The 23,693-nt window shown below is 49.3% G+C and overlaps 1 protein-coding gene across 3 annotated transcripts in view; it reads left to right on the forward strand.

The window, feature by feature from the left end:
- Nucleotides 1-23,693, forward strand: part of SCAP (SREBF chaperone) — a 90,680-nt gene that overhangs the window by 60,858 nt on the left and 6,129 nt on the right. For all 3 annotated transcript variants that reach the window (XM_059076985.2, XM_059076986.2, XM_059076989.2), the window contains 10 exons: nt 4,617-4,746; nt 16,085-16,242; nt 17,062-17,282; nt 17,468-17,573; nt 18,403-18,575; nt 18,972-19,098; nt 20,531-20,643; nt 21,665-21,759; nt 23,173-23,271; nt 23,449-23,667. In XM_059076985.2, coding sequence (XP_058932968.1) covers nt 4,617-4,746; nt 16,085-16,242; nt 17,062-17,282; nt 17,468-17,573; nt 18,403-18,575; nt 18,972-19,098; nt 20,531-20,643; nt 21,665-21,759; nt 23,173-23,271; nt 23,449-23,667 — 1,441 coding nt within the window. The remainder of the gene's footprint in view (nt 1-4,616; nt 4,747-16,084; nt 16,243-17,061; nt 17,283-17,467; nt 17,574-18,402; nt 18,576-18,971; nt 19,099-20,530; nt 20,644-21,664; nt 21,760-23,172; nt 23,272-23,448; nt 23,668-23,693) is intronic.

Here is a 23,693-nt window from a genome sequence, read left to right on the forward strand (position 1 = left end):
CACAGGTTTGATCTCTGGTCAGGGAACTAAGATACTGTATGTGGCAGGGTGTGGGAAATAAAAAAATAGTGACTGCTTTCAAATTGAAAAAACAAACCAAAAAAAACTATACTTCAGTAATGAAGGAGAAATTAAGACATTTCCAGATAAACAAATTAAGACATTTCCAGATAAATGGGCTCTAGGCCCGCACGCCTAGAGCCCGTGCTCCGCAACAAGAGAAGCCACTGCAATGAGAGAAATTGTTACCAGTGCACCTACCCTACAATTTGAAGCTATAAGAAAAAATAAACACTAGTAAAGATAATCAGTATTGTTGGTTTGGTTTGTAATTTCTTTCTTTTCTTCTGTGATTTAAAGGGCAAGTGTATTAAATAATAATTTAAAATTTACATTAAAGAGATTAAATGTAAAGTGTAATCTGTGACAACAATATAAAAGGGGAGAGACAAGGATGTGTAGACAGAGTGTATATCCTGTTGAAGCTAAGCTGCTCAGACTGCATGATTTCAGTTATCTTATTTTCATGATTGCTGATCCTTTCTTCTCTGCTCAGATTTGCTGTTGAACCCTTCTATTCAACCTAGGTTGTTATTAGTTGTTAATAATAGAATTCCCAAGGTGACCACTAAGAAAATAACTTTTTTTTTTTTTTTTTTTTTTTTTTTTTGTGGTACGCGGGCCTCTCACTGTTGTGGCCTCTCCCATTGCGGAGCGCAGGCTCTGGACGCGCAGGCTCAGCGGCCATGGCTCACGGGCCCAGCCGCTCTGCGGCATGTGGGATCTTCCCGGACCGGGGCATGAACCCGTGTCCCCTGCATCGGCAGGCGGATTCTCAACCACTGCGCCACCAGGGAAGCCCCGAAAATAACTTTTAAAATATGTAGAACAGGGGCTTCCCTGGTGGCGCAGTGGTTGCGAGTCCTCCTGCTGATGCAGGGGACAGGGGTTCGTGCCCTGGTCTGGGAGGATCCCATGTGCCGCGGAGCAGCTGGGCCCATGAGCCATGGCCACTGAGCCTGCGCGTCCAGAGCCTGTGCTCCACAACAGGAGAGGCCACAACCGTGAGAGGCCCACGTACCGCAAAAAAAAAAAAAAAAAAAAGTAGAACAGTAAAGTAGAAGGGAATCAAAGTGGCACACTACAAAAAATCAATACTCCCCCCTTAAAAAAAGGGCAGCAATGGAGGAACTGAGGAACAAAAATCATATAAGACAAACAAAACAAATAGCTAAATGGCATAAATAAATTCTTCCTTGTCAGTAATCACATTAAATGTAAGTGGATCAAACTCTCCTATTAAAAGAATGGCCAATTTGATTTTATAAAGACTTTATCTACATGCTGTCTACAAGACACTTTAGATACACTATGCTTTTTATTTTAACTTTTTTTTCTTGGCTGCACCCTGCAGCATGTGGAATCTCAGTTCCCTGACCAGGGATTGAACCCATACCCCCTACACTGGAAGCACGGAGTCTTAACCACCTGGACCACCAGGGTGGTCCTTAGATATACACTACACTTTAGATATAAGAACACAAACAGGTTGAAAGTAAAAGGATGGAAAATGATATTCCATGCTAAACAGTACCCAAAAGAGAGCTGAAGTGGCTATATTATTATCAGACAACATTAAAAAATTTATTAGAGACAAAGAAGGACATTATATATTGATAAACGCTTCAATACAACAAGAGGATATAACCATTATAAACATATAACACCTAACAACATATCCCTAAAATATATAAAGCAAAAATTGACAGTATTGAAAGGAGAAATACACAGTTCTCCAATAATAGTTGAAGTCTTCAATACTCCAGTTTCAGTGATAGCTAAAAGCAGACAAGATCAATAAGGAAATGGAGGACTTGAGCAACACTGAAACCACCTAGACCAATACACATTCTTCTCAAGTGAACATAAACATTCTCCAGGATAGACCATATGTTAGGCCACAAACAAGTCTCAGTAAATTTAAAAAGATCTAAATCATACAGAGAATCTTTTCCAGTAACAGCAGAATGAAACTAAAAATCAGTAATAGAAGGAAGGCTTCCCCAGCAGTGCAGTGGTTAAGAATCCTCCAGCCAATGCAGGGGACATGGGTTCGAGCCCTGGTCCAGGAAGATCCCACATGCCACGGAGCAACTAAGCCTGTGTGCCACAGCTACTGAGCCTGCACTCTAGAGCCCGCGTGCCACAACTACTGAAGCCTGCGCTCCTAGAGCCCGTGCTCTGCAACAAGAGAAGCCACCGCAATGAGAAGCCCATGCACCGCAATGAAGAGTAGCCCCCACTTGCTGCAACTAGAGAAAGCCTGCGTATAGCAATGAAGACCCAACACAGCCAAAAATAAATAAGTAAAATAAATAAATTTAATTTAAAAAATAATAGAAGGAAAATTCACAAATACATGGAAATTAAACAGTATATTCTAAAACAACCAGTGGGTTGAAGAAGAAATCAGAAAGGAAAATAGAAAATACCTTGAGATGAAAACAAAAACACAATATACCAAAACTTATGGGATGCAGTGAAAGTAGAACTGAGAGGGAAATTTATAGTTGTATAAAGGACTGCAGACTCATATCTAGAATATATAAAGACAACTCAATTAAAAACAGTTAGAGTTGAAGAAGTGCTTCACAAAAGAGGATTTATCCAAATGGCTAATAAGCATATGAAAGAGTTTTCGACACTATTTGCTGTATATTAAAACCACAGAGAGATACCACCACCTCCTCCTCTAAATGGTTAAAATTAATTGGACTGACAATATCAAGAGGTGACAAGGATTTGAAGCAGTTGAAACTCCTATCACACTGCTGATGGGAACATAAATTTAAATAACTACTTTAAATAACTACTTTGGAAAACTGGTGTTATCTACAAAGCTAAGTATAAGTATACTCCACAACCCAGAAATTTCATTCTATGAATATACCCAACAGAAATGAGTGCTTACATTAAAATGAGTGTATACATAAAAATTACCACAATATCTCTATTCTTAATAGCTTCAGCTGGGACCAGCCAAATGTTCCTCAACACTGGAATAGATAGATGCACTGTAATATGTTCATTCAGCGGAATAGTACATATGGAAAAGAACGATCTGCTACATGTACATCTAGTAGATGTAATTTAAGTGAAAACAGCCAGTCACAAAAGAATACACAGTGGAATGGATGATTTCAGTTATATGCCATCAGAAACAGGCAAAACTAATTTATGATGATAGGAATTCTAATAGCGGTTTATGGTAGTGGATACTCTTCACTGGGCCAGGGCACAAGGCCACCTTCTGAGGTTCTGGAGATATTTTATAGCTTGATCTAGGTAGTGGTTACACAGGTGTAGGCATACGTAAAAATTCATTGCACTATATACTTAAGATTTTTTAAAATTTTATTTATATTTTATTTTTGGCTGCATTGGGACTTTGTTGCTGCGTGCAGGCTTTCTCTAGTTGCAGAGAGCAGGGGCTACTCTTCGTTGCGGTGTGCGGGCTTCCCATTGTGGTGGCTTCTCTTGTTGTGGAGCACGGGTTCTAAGCATGCGGGCTTCAGTAGTTGTGGCGTGAGGGCTCAGTAGTTGTGGTGCACGAGCTTAGTTGCTACATGGCATGTGGGATCTTCCCAGACCAGGGCTCGAACCCATGTCCCCTGCATTGGCAGGCGGATTCTTAACCACTGTGCCACCAGGGAAGTACGTATACTTAAGATATGTGCATTGTACTACATAAAAGTTAATTCTCAGTTTTATTTAAAACTGAGAATTAACTTTTATGTAGTACAATTTTCTTTTTTCCCACACCACACTGCATGCGGAACTTCCCCAACCAGGGATCAAAACTGCCCCCCCTGAAGTGGAAGCGTGGAGTCTTAACCACTGGACCACCAGGGAAGTCCTGAAGAAAAAGTTTTAAAAGAAGTGAAACCTGAAACAAAAGCACATTCATTTGCCAACTTTTTGATGTTAGGTCAGGCTTTTTCCTTTGCGTGTGGTGGGTCCATTGACTTCTGTTCAGCCTCATCTAGTATAAACTACACCCTCAATGTGTTATGCACAGTTTCCATGGTCTGTCCCTTTAAATTGGAGCAATTTGCTCAGCAGTCTGAATAAGGATCCTTCTGGATTTTTGTTTCCCCAGTTTTTTGGCTGCACCGCGTGGCATGTAGAACTTCCCAACCAGGGATCGAACCCATGCCCCCTGCAGTGGAAGCACGGAGTCTTAACCACTGGACCACCAGGGAAGTCCCTCCTCAGTTTTTTCTTGTTGTCTTACTTATGTCTAATTTGACCAGAAGTTTGTGTAGCATCTTGCCTTTATTACATCTCCAAAAATATTCAACCAGTAAACTACTTCATAAAATAGTTTATGCATTGGGCTTCCTGTGACTAAAAGGGAGTTTGAAAAATTCTGATATAGAGGCTTCTGAGTTTTCTCCTAGCTCTGAAGTTTTATGACTAATATTTTGTACCTTTGTACAGGTCTCCTAGCATGGAGAATTTAGTGCAACCGCAGTGGTTCCTGAGTCACTGTTACCTCAGCACAGCTTCTCCCTGCCATTGTGTCCTAACTCTTCTCTCCTTTTTGTTCATCCCAGCTACCCACTGCTGAAACTCCCCTTGCCAGGAACAGGACCCGTGGAATTCACCACTCCTGTGAAGGATTACTCGCCCCCGCCTGTGGCCTCTGACCACAAGCCAGAAGAGCCTAATGAGCAGCCAGAGTGGGTAGGTGCTCAGTGTATCGCTGAGGAGAGCCCTGGGCGTTGGGTGCAGACTGGCCGAGGCAGGGGTTCTGTGAGCAAGTGAGGGTGGTCAGCTTCTGATGTGTGAATACATATACTTGAATAGTTTTATAAAAGGCACAGAAAATATTCAGTTATACATTTAATACATCTAGTTATACATTCCTGTTTTGAAAGGAAACACCAAACTATGTAGAAAGAAGTGTGTCTGTCCTAGAAAAGCTGGGGATTGTGGTTGCCGTAGCCGTGGACAGCTGGGCCTGGGTTCATATGTAGGCTGCTCACACAGCATGCACAGGTGCCAGGCAGTGTCCTGGCAAACAGGCTGTCTCCTTCTTGCGCAAGGTAGTTATGGGAACCACTGAGCATCCCTAGAGAATGTTTTATTTATCATCAGAGTCCCAGCACCATTTAATATTTGCAGTGCGCACCTAAGTTTTCAAATCTGCTAGGTCCTGTTTTATCCTCACAATCTAGTCAGGTAAGACGTGCAGGTTTTGTTTATCTCTTTTGCAGTTAAGGAAGCTGGGGCCCAGAGTGATGATGTGCCTCAGTTTAAATTTAGTTTTCATGGGGTCAGCACTGGATTAGAACTTCAGATCTCCTGACCTGAAGCCCACTGCTTCTTCTGAGTCATACTGTTCTCAGCTGACTGTCTCTGAGCTGAGCACTAACGTAAACAAGAAGAAACAATCTTTCCAGTTGAGCGTCTGAGGTGCAGCACTTAACCCACCAGAACTCTGGACTCATTATTTGGAAATCTTCTAAGAGTGATTAGTTCGTCTCTAAAACTTTTACCTGCCAGGTATGGCTGAAGTGTTCTTCCCTCATGTGTTGTGCTCTGGTCCCGTGGATTGGTGCTGGGCTTGCTGAGTCTGTTGTTGAGGAACAAAACCAAGCTCAGGGCACAGAGCTTTTCCTCTTCTACCTTCTCTCTGACAGTGATTGCACATTCCTTCCCATTTCCTTTTCGGGTAATGTAGCAGCCAGGTAACTTGTTATAAACTGTGCTCTAATGTTGCTGAAATAGAGACATATCTGGTAAGATAGGCATGTGTTACAGCTACACATGGTGTCAAGAGGAAGTACACAATCCAGGCTCAATGGTACTCTGCCCATGAAGGTCAGATGTGGCAGAAACCAGTTCTGTTGCTTCATGTCTCAGCTTGACCCTTGGCTCACTATGGGACCTTACTGGATCAAGACTTTTGCCTCCATTAACCTCTTCATGCAGATTTATCACATAATGGAGCTGATGGTTCCCAGTCACAACAGGGTCATCTGTGTTTGTGAATGCAGTGTTTTGTGACTAGTAGAGTTCAGTGGACTGGATGGTACAGAATAGATGTTTCATGGTACAGCTGTTGGGGGTTTACTTGTTTGTGAGCCCTTTAAACTTCCTTAATGTTCCATCTTTGGCCTGGGATGGTGATAGTAAGCAGGTGTACAAAATAACTTGAGGGTTCAGGAATAAGAAGATTGTCCCTTTTTTCTCTTTCTGATTGGGGTCCCCAGCCCCTGAAAGGTTGAGAAGGAGACCCATGCCCTGGTGCAGTCACCTTGTGTCATGCAGCTCAGTGGTCAGTTATCTCACCTCCATGGACTGTTCGTCATAAAAGAAAAAGTCGGGCTTCCCTGGTGGCGCAGTGGTTGAGAATCCGCCTGCCGATGCAGGAGACACGGGTTCGTGCCCTGGTCCGGGAAGATCCCACATGCCGCGGAGCAACTAAGCCCGTGAGCCATGGCCACTAGGCCTGTGCGTCCGGAGCCTGTGCTCCGCAACGGGAGAGGCCACAACAGTGAGAGGCCCGCGTACCGGAAAAAAAAAAAAAAAAAAAAAAAAAAGAAAAGGTCAACAATATAGGAATTCTAAGGGTTGCTTTAATTATAAGGAACAGGAAACACAACCCAAACCAGAGTAAGTGAAAAGGGTGGTTTTTGGATCATATAACTCACAGCCACAGGCAGGGCTTACTCAAGGGCAGCATGGTTTAGGCCTCAGAAGGAGTCCACCTCTCAGCTCTGCCCTGTCTGGATCAGCTCACTGTTGTCTCCCTAACAGTGGCTGCAGCAGATTCAGTCCCATGTTCTTGCAACATCCAATCCAGTGGAGGATGAGAGGGTGCCCACTTGGCTCTGAATGGGGTTACCTGCCTGTCCCCACCCCAAACCCTGTGGCCGAGGGAGGTGCTTCGTTGACTGACTTCAGCACCTGATTGTCTTCATCACCAGGCTGGGGATGAGAGAGGATGGTTTCCCAAGGAAAATTAGGACGCTCAGGCACTGGGCGTCTACTGCTCACACCAAGGAACCAAAATGTCCTTCATTCCTCTGTTCATTCCTTTATTCAGCACATGTTTATTGCACGTCTGCAGTGTGCCTGGCAGGATGATCTTGAGCCACACTGCTCCGGAGGAGATCTAGTGTGCTTGGGAAGAGAAGACAAAGATATCAGTTTAAAATAAATTTGGCATATGTCAAAGGGAAATAGGAGCCAACTGAAAGAGCTCCAAATGGCCAATGCTGGAAAATAAAATACATTTTGCAACAAAATAAGTAAAGTAGTATTGGATTATAACCCACAGTGTAAAATAAATATCTGAGTCCATATGATTGAATAAATCAGTGAAGGAAAATAGACAAATCTGGGCAAAAATTCTAAATTTATGTAGCTGGACTTCCCGGTGGTGCAGTGGTTAAGAATCTGCCTGCCAATGCAGGAGACACAGGTTCGATCCCTGGTCCAGGAAGATCCCACATGCCGCAGAGCAGCTAAGCCCATGTGCCACAACTATTGAACCTGCACTCTAGAGCCCATGAGCCACAGCTACTGAGCACGTGCCCCTAGAGCCCGTGCTCTGCAACAAGAGAAGCCACCATAATGAGAAGCCTGCGCACCACAATGAAGAGTAGCCCCCGCTCGCCACAACTAGAGAAAGCCCGCGCGCAGCAACAAAGACCCAATGCAGCCAAAAATAAATAAAATAGAATAAATTAATTTTTTAAAATGCAGTAAAAAGTAATCATTGTATTAAAAAAATATATATATAGGTAGCTACTCTGCCCTCAGGGAGGTGGAATATAATCCCTCTTCCTTAATTATGGACTGTGTGCATAGTGACTTTCTTCCAAAGAGTACCGTGTGGAGAGGGGAGAAAGGAGTCTCTTTACAGTGGAGAACCTGAGCAAGGTGATGAGGGTCAACATCAACCGTGATAAATCAGATTGATGGTATGTACCCTTGATGTGTGATGAGAAGGGGTGCTTTACCTCTCTGGTCTTCCTCCCAAAAACCCGTAACTCCAGTCTAATCATGAGAAGAACTTCAGACGAGTCCCAGTTGAGAGATGGTCTACACAGTTCCTGACTAGTGCTCCTCAAGACTTTCAAAGTCATCAAAAAAGAGTCTGAGCACTTCCCTGGTGGTGCAGTGGTTAAGAATCCGCCTGCCAATGCAGGGGACATGGGTTCTAGCCCTGGTCCAGGAAGATCCCACATGCAGCGGAGCAAATAAGTCCATGCGCCACAACTACTGAGCCTGTGCTATAGAGCCCAAGAACCACAACTACTGAGCCCACATGCCTGCGCACCTAGAGCCCATGCTCCACAACAAGAGAAGCCACTGCAATGAGGTGCCTGTGTACCACAACGAAGAGTAACCCCCACTTGCTGCAACTAGAGAAAGCCCGTGTGCAACAACGAACACCCAATGCAGCCCCACCCCCCCCAAAAAAAAGAGTCTGAGAAACTGTCACAGCCAAGAGAAGCCTCAAGAGACAGGACAACTAAATATAACATGGTATCTAGGATGGGATGTTGGGAGAGGAAGAGAACATAGGTACAAGCTAAGGAAATCTGGTTTCCTTACTTTTCCTTAGTGATAGCGTCTCAGACTTTCCTTGTTCTTGATGAGCTGGATAGTTTTTTTGGTAAATAAGTATTTTAATTTATATTATATTTAATTAATTAATTTATTTTTATTTTGGCTGCGTCAGGTCTTCATTGTGGCATGCAGGATCTTTTTTGTTGTTGTTGTGTTGTGTGGGCTTCTCTATAGTTGTGGTGTGCGGGTTTTCTCTCTCTGGTTGTGGTGCTTGGGCTCCAAAGTATGTGGGCTCTGTAGTTCGTGGCACGCAGGCTCTTTATTTATTTACTTATTTTAAAATTTTATTATTTTTTGGCTGTTGGATCTTGGTTGCTGTGTGCAGGCTTTCTCTCGTTGTGATGAGTGGGGGGCTACTCTTCATTGCAGTGCACGGGCTTCTCATTGAGGTGTCTTCTCTTGTTGTGGAGCACGGGCTCTAGGTGCACGGGCTTCAGTAGTTGCAACACGTGGGCTCAGTAGTTGTGGCACGTGGGCTTTAGTAGCTGTGGTGCCGTCTCAGTAGTTGTGGCTCATGGACTCTAGAGTGCAGGCTCAGTAGTTGTGGCACACAGGCTTAGTTGCTCTGCGGCATGTGGGATCTTCCCAGACCAGGGCTCGAACCCGTGTCCCCTGCATTGGCAGGCAGATTCTTAACCACTGTGCTACCAGGGAAGTCCTGCAGGCTCTTTAGTTGAGGCACGTGAGCTCAGTAACCCTGCAGCATGGGGAATCTTAGTTCCCCAACCAGGGCTCGAACCTGTGTCCCCTGCATTGGAAGGCGGATTCTTAGCCACTGGACCACCAGGGAAGTCCCGATCTGGACGGTTTTGAGGAGTGTTCCTCAAGTGGGATTTGCCTATTTTTCTCTAGATTAGACTGGGGTTATGGGTTTTTGGAAGGAACACTACAGAGGTGAAGTGTCATTCTTTTCACATTTGTCAGCCTCCTAAATTATTTTTTTAATTTCCATACATTAAAGTTCAGTCTTTGTGTTGTAAAGTTCTTGGTACTGTCAGGTTTGTTTGGGTTTTCTTTAAGCCTTTCTAACAGAAGTATGGAACAGTCTAGATGTGTTTTTAATTTGCATTTTCCAGCTGACTACTGTCAAGTGCTTATTGTATTTGCATACCTTCCTTTGTGAAGTGTTTCACTGTTCTGCCCGTTTTGAACTGAGCTGTTTGGATTTCGTTTTATTGAATTGTAATTCTTTCTGTATGCTGGAGGTATCTCTTTCTATATAGTATATAGTCCTCTTTCTCCCCTTTTGCTGAAATATACACCCCCCCCCAGTGGGATGGTGTCTGCACCCTGCAGTTGGGCCTTTCTGTGTCCTCCAGAAAGGACTCCAATCAACTCTACGGGATCCTTGTGCTCTGAGTTAGGTCTGCTCTGTGTTGGAGTCACTGATCAGTGGCCTTGTGGGGTAGGGGAGGACAGTTCTCTCTGGAAGGAGGGATGTTTTTACCAGAGGAAGACCAGAGCAAAGCAGAAAGGTGAAGACTTTCCATTTCACAGGCATGTGACCTTGGGCAGGTTATGTAACACCTGTGTACCTTAGTTTCCACATTCATAAAGTGGGGATAATAATTATACCTGCATTATACATAGTCATAGGATTAAGTGAAAGAATGCAAAAGTTAGGTCAGTGCCTGGCCCATCATTTGCATTCGATAAATGTTTCTGGCTGTCATTGTCATTGATTAGATCTGGTCGGAGCAGAGGGCAGAACAGAGGTTCACATGCTTGGACTGCCCTCTGAGTGCACCAGGCATGCACTCCTTATCTTTTACTCCTTAGTTCACATCACGCTCTCCAGAAAGTCTTCCCCAGCTGTCTTGCAGATGTGTGCTCTGTTTCTCCTTGTGAACTGTAGTGTGACCTAGTTGCAATCATGTTTCATTCAAATTTGTCCAACCTTTTGCACATAGTATATGCTTAAGAAAGGTTTTTTTTGAGTGACTTGTTGAATAAGCACGGCTTATTTAGGAGACAGGGAGTCTGAAGTGAGGCATTTTTCTTGGAGCTTGATAGGTGATAAGTTAGGTGGGACCAAGTTAAATATTGGGCTCTGGAGTTTAAATGAATTCTCTGGGCAGTGGAAAGCCATTCCCTTAGAGGCAATGACATGATGAAAGTGGTGGTAAGGAGGTCAATCTAATTGAACTTAGAGAAACTTGGAGACTGAGTTGACTGTGCCTAGGAGGGAGGGTGAGGGGACAAGAAAGGGGAGGAGAGATAGATTTTAAAGGGATGCCAAACCAATTTTAAGAGTTTTAAGACATAATGATACAACTAGATGTAACTAACATGTATTTGGCCAGACACTTAACTAAATGGTTTTGTGTGTTCTTTTGTTTGGTCCTCACAGTGATTTGCTGAGGTCTGAGAGTTTATTCCCGTTTCCCTCAGGAAGTAAGGGACTGAGGCTTGGAGAGTGTAGAGACCCTTGTCCAAGGCACACAACCACGGGTGGAGCTATAATTTAACCCTGGCATGTCCCCTGAGCCTGCCCTTCCCACCATACCCCACCCCCTCGCCTGTCCAGGGCTGGAGAACAAGGAGTAGGAGCCCTGTTTTCCAGAAGAGCTGAGTAGTGGGAGTCCTCCATATGGTGTTGTAAAGGGAGCCCCTGGGTGTGTCAGTGTAAAGGTGAAATACCTGGAGCTCTAGCTTGCTTTCTCTAAATGTGAAGGAAGGATTGTGTTTAAAACAGCAAAGTTGAGGTGTCCTGCACCGGCTTGGCTCCCCTAGACCAGGTCACCATGGAAACCTGAACCTCACACCAAGACTTATCTGCCGCGTGCACAGAGGTGGCTGGGCTTCCGGCCCAGCACTGCAGTGTTTGGTGGTAGCCTGAGCCTGAATGCAAGGTTTCCAAGGAGCCCTGGTCAGGGACCCACCCCACAGGTCCTCAGGACCTCAGCTCGCCTCCTGCACTGCTTGTGCTGAGCCTTTCCATCTATGTCCTGTTCTTTATGGGAACTCACATAGTTCAGAACTACCCAGGCAGGTAGAATATACCAGCTTGGGAATTAGGCGGCCCTGGGCTTTAATCCTGGTCTGCTGCCTATCAGCTCTGTGTCCTTGGGCATATCCTATTTATCTCTCTGAGACTGGGTTTTCTTATCTGGGTCCTCTAGCTCAGGGTCTCTTACAAACTGCAATCAAGGTGTCAGCCAAGGCTGCAGTTATCTCAAAGCCTGACTGGAGAGAATCTGCTTCCAAGCTCACTCAGACAGTGAGCTGGAAGCAGGTTTCTTACAGGCTGTTGAACTGAGGGACTCTTGTCCCTCATTGGGTGTTGGCTGAAAGCCCCTCAGTTCCTTGACACATGGACCTTTCTGGAGCAACTCATGATATGGCTGACTTCATCAGAGTGGTGGCTCTAAAGGAGGGGGGCAGAGGAGGCTCATAGTCTGTTTTTTCCTTCCATTAAAAAAAAAATTGTGGCAAAATACACACAACATAAAATTTACTCTCTTAACTGTTTTTGTTTGTTTTTGTTTTGTTTTGTTTTTGTTTGTTTGTTTGTTTTGGCTGTGCCATGTGGCTTGCGGGAACTTAGTTCCCTGACCAGAGATTGAACCGGGGCCCCAGCAGTGAAAGCGCTGAGTCCTAACCACAGGACCACCAGGGGATTCCCTCTCTTAACCATTTTTAAGTGTGCAGTTCAGTGGTATTAAATACATTCACCTTATTGTACAGCCATTAACACCATCCATCTTCATAACTCTTGATCTTGTAAAACAGCAACTCTGCATCCATTAAACAGTAACTCCGCATCCCCCCTTTCCCAGCCCCTGGTAACCACCATTCTGCTTTCTGACACTATGAATTTGACAACTTTAGGTACCTCATATAAGTGGAATCATTCGGTATTTGTCTTTTCGTGCCTGGTTTATTTCACTTAGCATAACGGCCTTAAGGGTCATAGTCTTTTGTAACCTAATCTCAGAAATAAGAGCTCATCACTTTTGCTATATTCTGTTTGTCAGAAGCAAGTCACTAGGTCCAGCCCGCTCTCAAGGGGGATTATACTTGGGCATGAGTGCCAGGAGGTGGGGATTACTGGGGCCATGTTAGAAGCCTCCATCTAGTGAGCACTCCTCCCTCTGTACCCAGGGGCATCTGTACTCCACTGGCCCTTACGTTTTCTCCATCACCCACTTAGGATACCTCATGTTGTCTCTGTTTCCATGTCTGTTTCTTACTTGAGTATCAAGTAGGGATTATGATAGGGCCCAGCACAGTGAGTGGTAGGCCCTGCCCACATCTCCTGCCATTTTCGTGCCTGCCTGCTTTCCAGCCACCAGTATCTGCATCTCATTTGTCAAAGGATCTCTGGTACAGAAGGCATGAGGTGCTGGAGAAATCGCACCCCCTAGGAGCAGCCCTCAACCAATTGTAGGAGTTGGTATGTAACCTCAGCTGTCTTCCTTTATGTGGGATAACTCAGCTAAATCCAGTTATCCACAGAGGATGCTTGCTCAGTAGCACATCCTTTGTGGGCTGCCTTCCCTTCCCTACTCCTGTACCTACTCCCCTCCGTGTGTTTCCTCCACCTCCCAAGGAAACTACTTGTCTAAGGGCCTGCTGCTAGGGGAACCCAAACTAAGATAGTGAATGACAAGAGTTAGGCTCATGCCTGTAAATAAACCACCATAAGAAAATTTTGATGCCCAGAATAGGGAGTTTGAGGGTCCATATATTGGACGATGAGTTTGATACAGTCGTATTAAATGACTGACCCAAGATCTTGAAAAGAGCTGGACAGATGTGGAATAGCTGCTTGGAAAGTTCAGTTGGAAATTGGGGAGGTGAATAAGAGCCGGCCAGCAGAGGGAGGTCCAGCCAAGGCTAGAGAGTGTGGCTGTGCCATAGACTCTCTTCTACGTGGTTTTTGTCTGGTAAGGCGTACCAGCTGAGGAGTGAAAACAAATGAGCAGTGGATTTTACCCAGGGCTGGTGGAAGGTCAAAGGAAAAAGAGGTGTCTGGGGCATAGAGGTTACATATTCTTATAAAAATCTGATAAAAACCATGGATCCTCTCCCTAAAAATGATGACAGTGATAATAATAGATACACTTTTGAGAAGAAATATGAGTTCAGCAGGGTGCTCATAGAACTCCTGGAGCCATCCCTAGAGCCCAGAACGAGAGCTCTGGTTCTGAAGTATGTTCATTGTTACTTTGTTGAAATGGTGGCCTGGTTGGTCCTGGGTGGGAAGGGGGCTGGATTTGGACTGGAGGGCCAAGGAGCTGTCCTGCCTGGAAACCAAAGGTTCAGTTGCACAGGCTCAGTGGGCCTAAGGATGGGGGTGGAGTGTGTGACGAGGGCTGTGGGCAGAGGAGGTGGTACGTGCGGAGTCACAGCCTTGTGCCCAGTGGGAACAGATCTGGATCTGGAGACTCCACGGTGCCAGCTCTACCTGGGTGATGTGCTGTGTCCTTCACAGAGTTTGAGGATGATCCCCTGGGTATCGCTCTCCTTGTAGAGCTGTGGGTCTCTGGGCAGCTCCTGCCACACTCAGGCCTGTGTGGTGTGTTGAGTCGATGAGCTGCTGTTTGGGTCAGGACCTGTGGTAGTCAGTTCTGTCTAGGTACCTCTCTACCTCCTGGCAGCTTCTAGTGGGCTGAGTCTGCTGCAGAAGACTAAGTGGGTGAGGACTTCTGTCCCAAGCCTTTCATAAATACACACTTCACAAAGGCTCAGATGGATACCTGGGATTGTTCCTTTGCACCCAGGGGCTCAGGGGCCCAGGAGATGTTAACTTGCTGTGTGTGATCAGCATCTTAACCCTTGCTCGTGCCATAGCCTGGAGTATGGCATCACTGAGTGGCTAGATGTCCTTCCTTTCATCTACACACCTGCCCTTCAGAGTTCCTGATTGCAGCACAGGCATCCGGACAGTCCCCTCATCCCGGCCAGGCCCGGCTCCCTCCAGCCTGCTCTTCACAGTGCCTCACGCCTGTGGGCAGACCATCCCTGTCTCCGGATGGATGAAAGCCTAACTTTAGGGGGGTCTCCAGAGCACTGCTTTGTCAGGTTGTCCCTCCCTCTCAGAGATAGGGGCTTTTGTTTGTCAGCTGGTTAAAATCCAGACGGCTTAGTCAGGTGTCATCCTGGCCACCTCTCATTTTTGCTGTAATTTCCATTATTACCCGCCAGGACTCCTCTGTGCTGTCCAGGCTGCTCCTCAGAAGCCATCACTGCTCCTCTTCCACCAACCCTTCTCCACCTCGTGCCTCCAGTCAGCTCCTCTCTGGCCATAACTCTGCTGCAGCTAGTCCAGTACCTTGTTTTGGGGGTGCTCCTTGACACATCTGTCACTGGAAGTCATTCCTCGCCTATTACATGTGTGTCACTTTTGTCACTTAAGTGCATATTAGCTCTTTAAGGATAGATGGCAGGTTCTAGTGAGAAAAGTGTGGTGTTCAATGAGGAGACCTGGGTTTGAATCCTCACACCATCCTTCTTGAGTCCTGAAACCTTAGACTCACTTTGCTTCTCAAAGGACTGTTTTGGGGGTCAGTGAGACGATGTGCCACACCTGTTATTGCTAGTGTTTCCATCGGCACTTCAGTCCCTGCATGCGCTGTTTATGTGTGTGTGTGTGCGTGTGCTTGTGCGCAAATCATAGTGATGCTGCAGGGTGAATGTCATTATCTCCCTTTCACTGAGGAAATTGAAATCCAGAGAAGTCAAAAACATTTCCAAGGCCATACAGTTGGAGAGTAGAGATTTAGAACTGGGTCTATTGAGCTTCAAAAACCAGTGACCTGCAAGTGGCCAAACCAGGATCGGCAAGATAGGCTACACCCTTTGGGGAGCTTATGCCCTATTGCAGGGTCAGCAGGCATTTTGCATCAAGGGCTATAGATAGGTTTTGTGGGTCATGCCATCTGTCGTGAACACTCACCTCTCATTGTTGCATGAAAGCGGAACAGTGCAGAATGGGGTGGGTATGGCTGTGTTCCAGGAAAACTTTATTTAGAAAAACAGGTACCAGGCTCAATTTATGGCCTGTGGCCATAGTTTGGCAACCTCTATTCTATTGGAAAATGTGTAGGAAAGTGGTCCATTAAGTGGTAAGAAGTCTCTTTGGACATTTTTTTGGTGGTATGCGGGCCTCTCACTGTTGTGGCCTCTCCCGTTGTGGAGCACAGGCTCCGGACACGCAGGCTCAGCAGCCATGGCTCATGGGCCCAGCCGCTCCGCGGGATGTGGGATCCTTCCAGACCGGGGCACGAACCCGTGTCCCCTGAATCGGCAGGCGGGCTCTCAACCACTGCGCCATCAGGGAAGCCCAGACATCTTCATTTTTGAAGGCCTGTCCTGTCGGCCCCGCATTGCTTTGCCCGTAGTAGGCGCTCAGTAAATCCTTCCTGAGTACGGGCCATGTTTCTCCCTCTTGTGCTGAGCTGACCTTTCTAACCCTTACCCATTTCTTCTGCAGTACGTGGGTGCCCCGGTGGCTTATATCCAGCAGATATTTGTGAAGTCTTCAGTATCTCCCTGGCACAAGAACCTCCTGGCAGTAGATGTGTTCCGCTCACCTCTGTCCCGGGCATTCCAGCTGGTGGAGGAGATCCGGAACCATGTGCTGAGAGACAGGTATCCCTCCCTGGGACCGCAGCCTCCCTGATCCAGCTCTGTACTGAAGGGAGGGTGCACAACCCTCAGTGTAAGTCCATTGAGCCAGTCAGCTCTGTGGAAGGTGAACAAGTGAGAAAGAGGTGGGTGGGCTCCCTTTGCTTTTCTCAGCACGCTTGTGGGTCCACTGTGGCTGTGTTCCCCTTGGACCTGTGCAGATGGCACAGGTAGAGCCCTGAGCTTTGTCGGCAGGTCTCAGACAGACTAGGTACACACTGGACCAGCCCTGTGACAAGCCGAGGTCTGTTTGACACGTGACCCAGAGGGCTCACTGCCTAGGGGTTGTGAGATGTGAATCTAATGGTGGTGGCCATGCTGACGAGAAGAAAGCTGTCCCTGGGGGTACACTTCTGAAATCCCAGCCCACCAGTGATTCTCTGGAGTGTGCTGTCTTTGTAAGCTGCCTCACTGCTGGGTTTTAGTTAGCTGAGGGCTTTGACAGGCATTTTGGTGAAAGACAAAGCCCTTGATTTTCACCCTATCCCCTCTGCCTGCTGAACTGGCCGAGGTATTCTAGTGAGTGGGGCTGTGCACACTCCCAGATCTTGCTTCTCCTCGGAGGTGATGGGCTTTTGGGGTCCACATGCACTTTGAAGGTCAGACAGCCACATGGTTTGGTTGTTGACCACCTGGAAGAACTTCCCCTGCTGCCCTGGTCCTCAGGCTCTTTGAGATACCAGGCATCTGGGAGCCTGATGACAGAGGAGACCACGCAGTTGCAGTGGGCCTATCCTGTGCTGGCAGACACAGCAGGTGTGCCTCGTCCTGTCTCCCGCACAGCTCTGGGACCAGGAGCCTGGAGGAGGTATGCCTGCAGGTGACCGACCTGCTGCCAGGCCTCAGGAAGCTCCGGAACCTCCTCCCTGAGCATGGATGCCTGCTGCTGTCCCCTGGGAACTTCTGGCAGAATGACCGGGAACACTTCCATGCCGATCCTGACATCATCGGAACCATCCATCAGCACGAACCTAAAACCCTGCAGACCTCAGCCACGCTCAAAGGTACCCCCAGGGCAGGTTCCTTGAGAACCCGCTGGAGGGCCTGTTGGTCACCATGTCCTCTTTGATGGCTGCTCTAGCAGATCAGGGGTTACCCCTAGTTTCCAAAGATGGGGGTGGAGAGGGGTCCTAATGTCTCTACAGTAGCTGCCGTTCGTTTGTCAGCACCTGCTGTGTTCTGTCTGCAGACTTGCTGTTCGGTGTCCCTGGAAAGTACAGCGGAGTGAGCCTTTACACCAGGAAGAGGCTGGTCTCGTATACCATCACCCTGGTCTTCCAGCACTATGATGCCAAGTAAGGCCATCAACGCTCAGGTTTCTGACGGGGCTGTGGAATGACAGGAGGCTTTGACTAGTCCTTGTTCTGGTTAGAGTGTCCAGAATGCCCCCTGGGAACTTGGAGTTCTCAGGCCTCCTGTAGAAATGTTTATATCCCTTAGGCTGAAGAGTGCTGTCTGCTGGCACTTGAGTGGGATGACCTGACAGCTGGTTAAGAATAAGGGGTGGTGAAAAAATAAAAGAATAAGGGATGCAGGGACTTCCCTGGCGGTCCAGTGGTTAAGACTCCGCACTCCCAATTCCAGGGGCAGTGGTGGCATGGGTTTGATCCCTGGTCGGGGAACTAAGATCCTGCATTCTGCACTGCATGGCCAAAAAAAAAAAAAAAAAAAAAAAGAATAAGGGACGAAGGCAGGGCTGGCACATTCAGTGTCCTGGTGCCTCCAGTGGTCTCTCTTGAGCCTAGGGCAGGGGTCCCCAGCTGGTTACTACTGAGCCCCATGTGACCTCAGAACCTTCCCAGCAGACCGCTGCAGACAGTGCCCAGCAAGGGTCCGTAGGATGCTGCTGATTGGCTGTTCTGGGCCTTTGGCAGTCGGAGTGGGGTGATAGGTTGGGAATGGGGTGTTGAGGGGAAGGTCCTGGGACACCTTTGCAAACTTTTTAATTCTTCCAACCCCCCACCACCCCACCCTGGAGACTGGAGGGAAGGTTAGACACCACAGAGAAGCTCCCTCCAACACAGGGGGAGGAGGGAAGCCCTGAGAGACCTTCCTTTCAGGGATTGTCTTTGTCCCCTGGACCAAGAGGTACAATCCATCTACCCCACCCCACTCCATGACCAGGTTTCTGGGCAGCCTGCGGGCCCGCCTGATGCTCCTGCACCCCAGCCCCAACTGCAGCCTTCGGGCAGAGAGCCTGGTCCACGTGCACTTCAAGGAGGAGATTGGCATCGCTGAGCTCATCCCCCTTGTGACCACCTACATCATCTTGTTTGCCTACATCTACTTCTCCACGCGTAGGTCCACAGCAAGGAGGCTGCGGCTTTCTCTGAGCTAATACGGGCATTTCCAGATCACCCCCTTCCCTGCCTGTGTAGGTGGCCCAGGCAGAGATGTAGAATTTGCTTGGTGGGTACAAAAGCTGGGGATTCACCACCCCACAGAGTCTCAGGGGCTCGGGTGGGTCCAGGGCTCCTCTTACTTCTCAAGAAAAGTCCCTTCTTGGGTAAGGGTTCCCAAAGGATACACTACGCCCCTGAGACTGGGAAGTGTACACCTTCTTTGGTCAAATCGGGGCCTTCCCTTCCTCAACTGTCAGGGCACGCTCCCCTCCTAGGAGCTCAGTTCAGAAGGGACTGTGTGTGCCAGGCTCTGGGGAGATGCTATCCTGATGTGCCCTCTCTGCCCTACAGGCAAGATCGACATGGTCAAGTCCAAGTGGGGGCTGGCTCTGGCCGCCGTGGTCACAGTGCTTAGCTCGCTGCTCATGTCGGTGGGGCTCTGCACACTCTTCGGCCTGACGCCCACCCTCAACGGCGGGTAGGTCCCGAGCAGGCTCCACTGGGTGGCAGGGTGGGACCGCAGGCCGGAGGACCTTGCACCTTTGGGCACTTGGCCTGCCCTGCACTGGACACTTGCTGTTACCCCATATTCTCACATGGTTATTTTGACATTTAAGATGTACATTTTTTTCCTCTTTAAGTTACCTGGTTTGTGTTCATATGTATATACAAAGTATATCTATATTTACATATAATACATATACAGTTATGTGTGTGTATGTACGTTCATGTGTATATTTCTGTGTGTGTATATGGAGTAGGTAGGTATTTATATATGCATATATGTGTGTTTATGCATATATATATATAGGTACATATTGTGTGTGTATAGGGTATATGGATGTGTATATGTGTATTTGTATATTATGTATACACGTGCAAATTGCTTCTTGATGGCTTAAGCCATAGATGGGTGTGACAGAGAAGGTACATTTCTTCCTTTATTACTGTTAAAACATTTAAATGCCTAATAAAATAGGTAACGTTAGAGTAAGCTTTATAAAAGACATAGGACATAAACACATTCTAATTTGTCACCTTTCCACAGTTTGCTTTCCCTGCCATTTCTCTCTGAAACGTGGTCTGAAAACCCTTCCCTGGGTGTGTCCTCGGGCTTCACTCTCCTCAGTTCTGCTGGGCCCCACCCGCCTGTCCGTTAGCGAGTACTGCCAGTTGGGCTGTGCCCTGCCTTTGCTTGTCAGACTGGTCTCAGGAACAGTGATTTTGTGTTTTCTGTCACCTTCCTTGCTCACAGAACTGCTTCCTTTCCTAAAGGTGGTGGTACTAAACACCCCCTCCCAGCAGAGCTGTCAGCTCCACCCTCAGAGCCCCCCACTTCCACTGCTCTACAGTGGAGACCCCAGTGAGGTTTGCCTCGGCTGGTGTTCTTTGTGCCTAGACTTCCCTCATAGAGCGTTACTGGTAGTGGGAACCTCTGGTCTCAGAGAGCTAGGAGAATTTTCTTTAGAAAAAATTGCTCGTCTCCAAACACAGCTTCTCCACAGAGGCGAGTAGGGCTTTAGGCTGGTCTCATCCCCTTCCATTTAGTCCTGATGCCTTGGCGGGGTGGTCCCCTCTGGCCGGTGTGGGAGTCTGGTGTGGGGAGGCCCCGAGATCTGTGCTCTGGCAGCTGGGCAGCCCAGGGGCCTCTCTCCGCCATGCTGGATGGATGGAGATGGGGGTGGTCGCTCTCTCCCTGCACGGCTTCGAAACCTGCCTGAGAGCTGAGAGCCGTGCAGACAGAGGCCCTCCTGGGACAGGGGTCAGTCTTGTGCTGTGCGAGTTGCTCAGCAGCACCCACTATAGGATGCCAACCCCACAGCCCCCCGGGACCCAAACCTGTTGAGAACCAGCTCTGTGTCGGGGGCCCTCCTCAGCGCGCTGCTCACCCTCTCCCTCTCTGTCCCCAGTGAGATTTTCCCCTACCTTGTGGTGGTCATTGGGCTCGAGAACGTGTTGGTGCTCACCAAGTCAGTGGTCTCCACCCCAGTGGACCTCGAGGTGAAGCTGCGCATCGCCCAAGGTAACAGGTGGGGAGTGCGGGGTGCACTAGGGCAGGGGAGGGGGGCTGTGCTACACCTCCTCTGGCTGAGGAAACGGGGAGCCCAGGAGCCTCCCTTGCTGTGGCCTCCAGAGTCACATGGCAGCTTGTTAGCATGAGCCCTGAGGAACCGTGGAGTCACCAGGCCGTGCTTCATCCTGGTTCATGTGTCAGTCAGAAAGCAAACCACACTCTGCTGCGGGGCTCATATGTTTGACCCTTCGTCAGGCTGGCACCTGTCTTTTCTCCTGCCTCACTCCATCACATGAGGCCCAGGCCCCTGAAGCTGGTCACCTCAGAGGCGCTGCCTCCACAGCTGTCAGCAAAGGCCCCTGTGGCCTCCGTGGCAGGAGCTGCGGATCTGGGGTTCTGGCGAAAGCGAGAAAAGAGCCTGGAGGTCTGAACTCTTGCACCTCCTCTTCCTCCTCACCCCCTATCTGTGGGAGCAGGGCTGGGGGCAGGCTGTTCATTCACTCAGCAAACCTCTGTGAGCTTCTGTGAGAGGCCAGGCCCTGCACTAGATGTAGGGTTCCGAGGAGACTAGGGGAAATGGCTGCTGTCCACTAGGCGCTCAGAGCTTTAAACGTGAGACTGTGTGATAGCCTGGGGCCCAGGGCGGGGCTGAGGTAGAACACAGTGACCTTCTCTGTCCCTCGAGCCATTCTCCCACATGCAGACAGACCATGCACACCCAACGAGGACAGCATGTGAGGCTGGATGTGCCAGCTTTGGAGTCACTTGGCTCTCCTCTTGGGTTTGCTCAACTCATATCCTGCTTTTCCCTTCCTCTGATGGTTGTAGCTCTCCCCTGGACCCTCCAAACCCTCCTTCGCTGCAGCAGCTGTGACAGCAGCACCTTGGAGCCCGGGCACTGGCAGGGTCCTGAGGGTTGGGGCACTTCGGTGGGATGGCTGCCGTAGAAGGCTCTCCACGTGGTGTGTGCAGACACGTAGTGGACAGCGGTCACGTGCTGGCCCCATGGTCCTGTTGTCGTCCTCTGCAGGCCTAAGCAATGAGAGCTGGTCCATCATGAAGAACATGGCCACAGAGCTGGGCATCATTCTCATTGGCTACTTTACCCTTGTGCCTGCCATCCAGGTAAGGCCCCTCCAGGGCTGCAGCTTAGGTGAGCGTGGAGCCAGCTGCTGTTTCCCCAGCTGTGCAGGGCACACCCCCTCTACACTGCCACCCTCACCTATGAGGTGGGCCCTCTGCTGGCAAGATGGCTGTCACCGTGCACAGGGTGGTCCTGGCATAGCTGGTTCAGGAGGAGGACTCAGTGAGCTGAGGCTGGGCCATGGGATTGAGCTCCCAGCCTGGCAGCCTCTGCCTTTGACCCTGTCCTTGCCCCTCACTGCCTGTCTCTCATTCACCCAAGCACCCAAGTGGCAGGAGGGGGCTTGGTGGGTGCAGCAGAGGCTGGCTTCCCACTGTGCAGTCCAGTCAGACCTCGTTTCCCAGTTCTCAGGCAGAACACGGTGGGGTCCCTGAACTGGGCCTTCCCTGCCTTTCCTGACCCAAGCCCTGACCCACCCCTGCAGCCTCTGAACACATGGCCCGCACCCTGGGAGGGCCATCGGCCATTGCCCAGAGCCCTGGCCCAGCTGTGGGGCTGTGAGCAGAGGTGGGGGTGGACCCACACTGTGTCAGAAGCCCAGACTGTTGCTGCCGGTTTCAGGACGAGTTGTGCGAAGGGAGTGAAGAGCCATCCCCTCCCCGTCCTTCCCCCACAGCATGCAGGCCTGCTGAGGTTTGAGGATGAGCTGAGACCACAGGGGCCCCAGGCTCCCACCCCCGCCAGAGGGCGTCTGCAGGACGCGGGCAGCCTTGGGACATTAGAGCTGACATGACCACGGTGCCACCATGTGCTCCATCCTTCATCTTACCCCACATTTGAGTAGAAGCCATGGTGATGTGCCAGAGGTCGCAACAAGGGCAGGGGAGAAAAACTTAAATCTGAGAAAATTCCATCTATCCACAGGGCTTGGGGAGCAGAGAAACCACCCCTTTTCAGTTTCAGGGCAGAATTAATTCCTCCCTGAGCTCTTCCCCTCCTTTCATTGGTCCAGTGTGGTCACTGGCCAGGAATATTTCTGAGAGCCCCCAAACCAGTCCAGGCCTGGGCTCTAGGTAGGTGTTGGTCTGTGGCACGTGAGCAGGCCAGGGGCTCAGTCAGGGAGGGCTTTTTGGGCAGCAGGCTGGTGGGGCTCAGAACTTTCCAAGTTGGGTCAAGGCACCTCACCTCCAAGTTCGGGCATCAGCCTTCTCTGGGTAAAGGTGGGGGGGCTGGGGGGGGGGTCTCTGCTGCCCCCTAGTGGGGAGGGAGGGAGCTGCTGCATTATCCTCCTTGGCCGCTCCCAGATTTCACAACTACCAGCATCTCTTTTCTTTCTCTCTGCTGTGCCTTGCCTGAAACTGCCCTGCAGATTCCAAGGTGCCTGCAGGCACGGAACTGGTTCTCTAGGTCCTGGGCCGTGAGGTCATGGTGTCCCCTCATCTGCTTAATTCCAGGAGTTCTGTCTTTTTGCCGTCGTGGGCCTGGTGTCTGACTTCTTCCTTCAGATGCTGTTTTTCACCACTGTCCTGTCCATTGACATTCGCCGGATGGAGGTAGGACTGGGCTGAGCCCTGCCCACCCACCTTCTCCGCATCCCTGGCTGTGCTCAGGGGATCTCTGGGTGAGAGAGGGGCTGGGTGAGAGAGGGGCAGGCCTCGGGCAGGGCAGCAGCCCGCTGTGGGCAGCCTCTGGACAGCAGCTTTGGGCCCTGACCGCTGCACCCCCAACAGCTAGCGGACCTGAACAAGCGACTGCCTCCTGAGGCCTGCCTGCCCCCAGCTAAGCCGACGGGGCGGCCAGCACGCTTTGAGCGGCAGCTGGCTGTGCGGCCATCCACGCCCCACACCATCACACTGCAACCGTCCTCCTTCCGAAACCTGCGGCTCCCCAAGAGGCTGCGTGTCGTCTACTTCCTGGCCCGAACCCGCCTGGCACAGCGCCTCATCATGGTACCTGCCACCCCTGCCCGAGGGCC

This window comes from Kogia breviceps, chromosome 10 (genome assembly GCF_026419965.1).
Source record: "Kogia breviceps isolate mKogBre1 chromosome 10, mKogBre1 haplotype 1, whole genome shotgun sequence".
In the NCBI taxonomy this organism is placed as follows: Eukaryota; Metazoa; Chordata; class Mammalia; order Artiodactyla; family Physeteridae; genus Kogia; species Kogia breviceps.